Source organism: Bombus bifarius, unplaced genomic scaffold (assembly GCF_011952205.1).
Source record: "Bombus bifarius isolate JDL3187 unplaced genomic scaffold, Bbif_JDL3187 scf7180000009680_frag, whole genome shotgun sequence".
NCBI lineage: Eukaryota > Metazoa > Arthropoda > Insecta > Hymenoptera > Apidae > Bombus > Bombus bifarius.
This window is the reverse complement of record NW_022885273.1, coordinates 398-9,219: the sequence shown is the minus strand read 5'-3', so window position 1 is coordinate 9,219 and position 8,822 is coordinate 398. Positions and strand designations below refer to the sequence as shown.

Here is an 8,822-nt window from a genome sequence, read left to right as displayed (position 1 = left end):
AATTAAATTATAGCAATAAGAAAACCGTATGTTTAGTTAGTAAATGAACCAAAGATTGTAAGCAAAGATCACAAAAGAACAATGCAAATGTCACGTAAACTTGAGGGTTAGACGATAAAATAAAATAGCTGAGTCGTAACACAACTATTAATTTTGTTTTCATTAATCTTTATTATGAATTCAGCAATCACAATGAAATACACACTGAATTAACACACACAAATCACAATTCACTCCAATCACCTTATGTAAAACCTAGTTACACTGATACGTTAAGTACGCGACTGTTATAAGGGTAGAGACCGGTAAAGATATGTTGACTATTCTAAGGATACGGAATAAGTGAAGTTTTACTGACGATACTGTGTCTGGGGAAAGCTAGGGATGAGTGTGTCTAAGGACACGGGACTATCGGACTTGTTGATGATAATTTTTGTTAAGGAAGTGAGGGTAGTAGACATCTTTCTCCGATTGGATAATAAGACGGTTGGTGGACCAGGAAGGGTTTTAGCCGCCCTCGTGAGAAAGTTGCTAACGCAACATAGCAGACGCGAGGAAAACCTACTTTCCCTGTTAACCCGTAGTAAACAATAAACGTAAAAGGAAATCTAAGACAAGAGATACTCGCTTGGCCTGAAGGACCTTAACTATGAAAATTCCAAGACCCCTGGTGGGTACTTAGGACTACTGAGGGCACGCGCCAAGGATGTGCAGACATCTGGGCGCCATCCTGCCCGCGGTGTGTGGCCTGGTCTCTGATGTGAATTGACAAACACAGTTATACAAACACAGTTAAATTAAGAAAATGTTCCCTGCAATTGTGTAATCATATATACGTAATTATATATCTCATACGTTTATTCTCTTTCTTCCCCCTCCTAAAATGTCAGCGATCCATAATACAATATCGGGCCTCCCTATACTAGTTTGTAAGTTCATAGTCTAAGGAATGGTTACATTGTAAGTCAATAAATGGTAGTATGAAGTGCAACGTTTATGTGAGCACCTATACTAGGCGTACATTACGCAAACATTAAAAACTTCCCACAAGCTGAGACCCTCAACTCATAAATCAAATTCTTTTTATTTTTGATTCATTGTAGTAAATGAAATCATTTACCAACATATTTGTCACACTTTTCTCATTCAGATAAGACCAAGCACGATATAATTTGGAGCACATTTGCTTACTGAGTAAATGATAATTAAATACATATCAATAAGTAAATCTAACATCACAAATATATTAGTAAAAGTTTGATTTTGGAAAAGTTAGAAATAAAAAAGTTTTACTTTTGATTCAGCACATAGATACATTGTCTCCGCGCTATCTGCCACTTGTAGTTTAATTTGATAATCCACGATAAGATAAACTTAAGTAGATGTTTATGTATTGTTGTATATTATTATATAAAATTAATTTTAATAAAAATTTAATACAAAATTTTAATTCAAATCAAAATGTAGTATATTTAAGAATTTATGAGTTATAATAAATTTAATTTTTTAATAATTATATTTTAATATTAATTTGAAAGAGGATTCAAAAGTAAAATTAATAAATTAATTAATTTGAAAATAGTTTTGAAAAGTGTACAAATTGCCCGTCAATTTCATTCGTGGAATAAGTCGTAACATAGTAAAAATATTGGAAAATGTTTTTAGATAAAAAATTAGTTTTTATAATATTTCATTTTTAATGAAAATTATTTAAATTGAATTTTTTTTTTAAATAATAAATTTAATATTTTAGTTTAAAATTTATTAAATTATATTTTTGTAAAGTTGTATAATAAATAATTGTTAAAGTAATAATTTATGAAATAATACAATGATTTATAGATTTAGTAATGTGAATGAAATTTTAAAGAATTAAATAAGTAAAATAAATTTTGTACCTTTTGTATCAGGGTTAATTAACATAATTTAATAATTTTATTATTCTCGAAAGAAAAAGAGTTAAATATATAATTATGTTTTTGTTGAATAAAAAATTATAATATATATTTAGAAATTAAATGTTAATCGATTTTTTTATATCTAGTTTTTTTTAAATGAATTTAATTTATATATAATAAATATAAAAAACTTATTTAATAATTTTTTACATTATTATATAAAAAATTTATGGGATAAACTATAAATTTAAATATATAATTAAATTGTTATTATTAAGATTTATATTATAATTATATTGATTTAGTAATAATTTATATTAATGAGTATTTAATAATTTAATGATTTTATTTTAAAAATTTAAGAAATTTATATAAAATTAAGTATAATGATTATATTAGTAATATTTTATGTTTAAAATTTTTATTTTTTAATAAATTTTGAAATATATATATATAAGGAATTAGGCAAATTATATATAATCACCTTTTTATCAAAAACGTGGCTTATTGATTTTAATTTTAAGTCTATCTGCCCAATGATTTAATTATTTAATGGCTGCAGTATAATTGACTGTACAAAGGTAGCATAATCAATTGTTTTTTAATTAAAAACTAGAATGAAAGAATTAATGAGATATATACTGTCTCATATATATATATATAATTAATTTAAATTTTTAGTAAAAATGCTAAAATATATTTATGGGACGATAAGACCCTATAGAATTTTATATTTATATATATTAGATTTTAAATTTTTTAAATATAAATATTTAATTGGGAGGATTAGTAAATTTATAAAACTTTATTTTAAATATAAACTTTAATTAAAGAATAATTAATGATGTTGTATTATAAATTAAAAGAATAAATTACCTTAGGGATAACAGCGTAATATCTTTTTAAAGATCATATTAATAAAGATGATTGCGACCTCGATGTTGAATTAAGATAAATTTTAAATGCAGAAGTTCAATAATTAAGTCTGTTCGACTTTTAAAATCTTACATGATTTGAGTTCAAATCGACGTGAGTCAGATTGGTTTCTATCTATAAAAATAAATAAATTATTTGTACGAAAGGACTATAATTTTTAATTAAATTATATTATTAGTTTTAATTAATAATTTTGATTATATTAGCAAATTAGTGCATTAAATTTAGAATTTAAATAAATTATAATAAAATTATAATATATAATAATTTTTTTTTTAATTTTTTACTAATGATATTTATAATTTTGATTAGAGTGGCTTTTTTAACTTTATTTGAGCGTAAAATATTAGGTTATATTCAATTACGAAAAGGTCCAAATAAATTAATAATTAAAGGTTTATTTCAACCTTTTAGAGATGCTTTAAAATTGATATCAAAGGAATTTTTTTTTAAATTTTAATAATTTATATTTATATAGTCCAATAATTATATTTTTTATCATTAATATTATGATTTATTTATCCTTGAATATATTCTTTTCTTTTTATTGATTATAGAATTATTTTTTTAATATTAATTTTGAGATTAATGGTTTATCCAATCATAATAATTGGTTGAGTGTCTTTATGTAATTATTCAATTTTAGGTTCATTACGTTCAGTTTCTCAAATAATTTCATTTGAAATTTTATTATTTTTGGTTTTTTTTTTACTAATAATTTTAATTGAGAATTATTCTTTATTTGTATTTATAAAATTTCAATATAATATATATTTTTTTTATATATCCTTTATATATTATTTTTATAATTAGAGCATTAATTGATTTAAATCGAGTTCCATTTGATTTGATTGAAGGTGAATCAGAATTAGTTTCTGGATTTAATGTTGAATATTATAGAAGATTATTTGTATTAATTTTTTTTATCTGAATATTTAAATGTTATATTTATAAGATTATTATTAACAATAATGTTTTTTGGATTAAATTGATGATCATTTAGTTTTATTTTAGTTTATTTATTTCATTTAATTTTATTAATTATAATTCGTGGTGTATTACCTCGTATTCGATATGATAAATTAATAATAATATGTTGGGTTGAATTATTAGTGTTAATTTTAATATATTTAATATTAATTTATTTAATAAAAGAATTTATTGTTTTGATAGTATTTTAATTTGTATTTAAAAAAATATTTAATTTTTAATAAAAATTTTTTATAATAAATTATTATTAATTTAAAAATTATAAAAATTTATATGTATATATGTATATATATGTATATATATATATATAGATTAAGTTTTTCATTATTATATTTAAATATATAAAAGTTTGTTTATATAAATTTAATTAATTATAAAATTAATTTTTATTAAATTTATATATATACATATAAATAAATTATTTAATATTTATTTATTGATTTTTAATTAGTATTATTAATTTAAAAATTAATTTTACTTTAAAAATTATATTTAAATATGTGTGTGTGTGTATTTTATATATATATATTTAAATATGTGTGTATATTAATAAATTTGTATGTATTTATATAAATATATTAATATTATTAGTAAGTTTGTGTTTATATATATATATATATAAATATAAATAAGCAGATTTGTGTGTGTATTTAAATATATTAAATATATATATATATATATAAATATATGTGTATTTAAATCTTAAAATATTTATATATATATATATATTTATAGATATATATATATAAATTAAATTTGATATGAGTTACATCTGGGTCATAAGTTGAACTGGAAGAAGAAACACATACAAGAAAAAACTGAACACTTACATCTAATGAGAAATTCCATGTAGCTCGTAGCAAGAAAATCTAAATCGGACATATGCAGCCTGGTCTTATGAACTACAAAAATGGGGCATGGTTGCCAAATCAAATATGAAGAAAACAGAAACCTTCCAATCAACTATACTAACATCGATACTAAGTGCACACAAAATTCTCTAAAGCATATGACGACAAAATGGACAATTACATAAACTCGCTTGCCAAAAATAGTAATCCTTACTTGGGCTTTCGGTTCGGTTCGGGCCGAGGGTAACACACGGACGGAGATCTCTGGGGAAAAAGTGAAGTGTGAAGGGAAAAAGGAACAGGAAGCATAAAGAGGCATGAAGAAGGGAAAATAAAGAGTGAGCATACAAGGAGAAGGCAAAAGAAAAGCGAAAAAGGAGACAAGAACGAGAGAAAGCTACAAATAAGAAAAACTAGAAAAGAAGAGGTTAGGAGGCTAGAAGCGCGGCAAAACAAAGTAAGGTAGGGAAACGGCAGATGGCGACAAACAGGGGAAGACCAAGGAGTACTGGTAAAGCAGTCTTCAAAAATACACTGGACAAATACAGTTCGACAGAAAAAGAGACACCAGCCAGAGAGAAAGTAATGGAGGCAGTGGTGGAAAAAATAGAGAAAATGGAAAGAGGATTCGAGGCAGTGATCGAGGAAATAAAATATATATATTGGAAAAGCAAGTGGAGGAGCTGAAGAGAGAAATGAAAGAGGAAAGGGAAAGAAGGGAAAGAAGGGAAAGAGAGACAGACAGAGAGAAAGGAGAGTGGGAATGGGAAAAGAAAGAATTATTGGGTAGAATCAGAAGAATTGGAGAGGATCAGGACAGGACAGAGAGAGAGAGGAAAGAAGAAGAAACATAGTAATCAAGGGAGTGGACTGGAACGAAGGAAGCAATGAAGAGACAGTAAAGGAGTTCATAAACGAAAAAATGAGGATAGGGGCAGAAGTAGAAAAAGCACATATGATAAAGGTGGGGTGGGGGGGGCAAGAACACAATAATAGTGGCAACGATGAAATCAATGGAGGAAAAAATAAGGATAATGAAGGAGAAAAGCAAATGGGAAAAGGGTGTATACATGGACGATGATCTGACAAAAAAAGAAAGGGATGGGAAGCAACACATAAGAAGGGTAGCCAGAGAAAGAATGGAACAAGGCGAATATGTAAGGACAGGATACAAGAAACTAACAATAGAGAACAAATGGTACAGGTGGAACGAAAACGAAGAGAGGCTGGAGGAAGAAAGAAAGAGAGGGGAAGGAAAATGAAAAAAGAGGAACAGGAGGGGGGACTACAATGGGGATGAAAACGTGCTTCTGAAATGTAGCAGAGCTAATAAGTAAGGACAAAAGAGAAAAGTTAAAATATAGACTACCCAAAGAATTCGACTGGAAATGCAGGGCAGCAATGACAGTAAGGAAAAAAGGAAGAGCAAAGGGAAGAATAACAACGGGTATAAATAAAAACCTAAGAGAAATAGGATATAAAGGAATTAGTGATAATATAGTTGGAAGAAAAATAATATACAATTACAAGACGTATAGGATAATGATGGTTTATAATCAAAATACATAAGGGACATGGAAAAAAATAGAGGAAAGAGTAGACGGAAGAGAAGAGGAAGTGGTGATCATCGGCGGAGACTGGAACGCAAGAACGGGAGAAGAGGGAGGGTCGATAAACGAGGACGTAGGGAAAGAAAAAAACAGACGATCAAAAGACAAGACAATAAACGTGGAAGGAAGAACACTGCTAAAGATAATCAATGGCAGCGATAAAGAAGGAGAGGAGCGGACCTATATTGGCGAGAGAGGAAACTCAGTAATAGACTATGTGATTGGCAATCAGGAGGCGACAGAAGAAATAATTTACATGAAAATAGGAAAAAGAACAGAGTCAGGCCACATGCCGTTAGAAATAGAAATAGGGGGGGGGGCGGAATTACAAAAAAATGAGGAAAAGGAAGAAGAAGAGAAGGAGAAGAGGGAATGGACAAACAAAAGTGTGGAAAAATACTTGGACGAATGTGAAGACTGGACCTGCAACGGAAGAACAGTAGCGGAAATGTGGACAGAAATCAACAAGAAGATAAACGAAGCAATGCAAGAGAAGAAAGTAAAGATAAGGAATAGAAAGAGAGGAAAAGAGAGTAAAAGAGAGATGAGAAGGAAGGTGACAAAGTTTATGAAAGGAAAATACAGTAGAGAAGCTCTTATGGAGGAAAAAGGCATTCAAATAGAGGTGCAAACAAAGAAAGGAAAGATACGAAGAAGAAGAAATGGTGAAAATCAAGAAGATCAAAACAGAACAAGAAGCGTGGAAATACATAAATAAATACAGAAGAAGAAGAGAGAATATAGATGAAGATTATATGAAATAAGCGAGGAAGAGTGGAAAAATCATTTTATGGAAATTTTAGAAGGAACGGAGCACAAAGAGGGCAGGAAAAAAGAGGAGCATCGAGCAGAAGAGAAAATAATGGATGAGAGAGAAGATAATATATAGAGAAGGAAGAGGTGATATACAAACTAAGAAACTTGAAGGAGAAGTATGCACCGAAGGAAGTGGGTGAAGCGTTATGGGCTCTGTTAAGGAAAATATGGAATGGGGTGGGGATACCAGAAGATTGGAAAAAAGGAGCAAATATGTCCGATATATAAAAAGAGGGACAAGAGAGTAGGGAAGGGTTACAGAAAAGTAACATTAATGGATACAGCATACAAGATCTGTGCAGGGATACTGCACGAACGACTGAAGGCAGAGATTGAAAACAAACTGAAAGAGAGCCAATTCGGATTCAGAAAAGAAAGACGCGGTATTTGTGATAAACCATATCATAGACAAACAGTTGAGTAGAGAAAAAGAAAAACTACATGCCTGCTTTGCGGACTTAAAAGCGGCGTTCGACAGGCTAAACAGAAAGAAATTGGAGGAGAAAATGAGAAAATTGGGGATTAACGAAAACTTAACCAGAAGGAATAAAGAGATATACGCAGAAACAAAGAATGTGGTAAGAATCAAGAATAACAACACAAAAGAATTTTGGACAGTGAGGGGAGTCAGACAAGGATGCCCGTTGAGCCCTACGTTATTTAACATCTACGTGGCGGGGCTGGAAGAAGAATTAAGGAAAGGACAAGTCGGGGGGGGGGGCATAGTGGCAGGAGAAAGAAAGGTATGGTCATTGACATATGCAGACGATATTGTGCTGATGGCTGATAGAGAGGAGAAGCTAAAGGAAATGCTAAAGGGATTCGAAATATTTTTAAAGGAAACCGAATTGGAACTGAGCACGAAAAAGGCCAAGAGTGTAGTTTTCGAAAAAAACGAAAGAACAAGAGGAGACAAAGAAAATGGAAATGGGGAGAACGAGAATTAGAAGAAGTGGACGAGATAAGATACCTAGGGTACATACTACTGAAAAAACGGTAGTGATGAGAAACATATAGAAGACAGGAAAAAGAGAGCAAGAATAGCAATGAAGAAAACATGGAGCGTGGAAGAAAAAATTTCCAAACAGGACAACAAGAGGAGAATGAAGATGTTTGGAACGATGGTAGAGAACGTGGCGCTGTTTGGAGCATAGGTATGAGGCTGGAACATGGAAGAAAGGCTGGATAGAATACAAAGAAGATATGTGAAATGGAGCTTAGGTTTAGATATGACAACACCGAATTATATATCGATAGAAGAATGTAAGCTAACAGAAATCAAAGAAAAAGTATTAGGAAGAGCAGCAAGATATGAAGGGAAAGCCATAGAGTCAAAAAAGGAACTAGTAAAGAAGTGCATAAAGGAAAGAGAGAGAAACTGGGGAAATGGCCAATAACGGAAAAGAGCAAGAAAGAGAAAGAAGGGACTAGAAAGGATGAGAAATGGAGGGACACAGATGGAAGTAAGAGAAGAGCAAGAAAAGATGACACTAGACCAGATTATAGAAGAAAGGAGAAAGAGAGAAGCAGAAGAGAGGGGGGAAAGGATAAGGGAATCAAAATATGACAAACATTATAGAAAAATCGCCAAAGAAGAGTTAGCAAAATACTTAGAAGGGAGGATGAAGTGGAAGGACAGAAAAATATTAGCAAGATTCAGATGTGGAAACGAGACTAAATCAAGGGAATACTGGAAAGAAGAGGGAGAAAAAAGATGCAAG

General features: G+C 29.6%; 1 protein-coding gene across 1 annotated transcript; it reads left to right on the top strand.

The window, feature by feature from the left end:
* Positions 1 to 5,597: 5,597 nt before the first annotated feature.
* LOC117215501 lies at positions 5,598 to 6,604 on the top strand (the record flags this gene model as incomplete). Its single annotated transcript, XM_033461861.1, has 2 exons — positions 5,598 to 5,739; positions 6,246 to 6,604. Coding segments are annotated over exons 1-2 (501 nt in total), but the record flags the coding sequence as incomplete, so codon positions are not given.
* Positions 6,605 to 8,822: the final 2,218 nt, after the last annotated feature.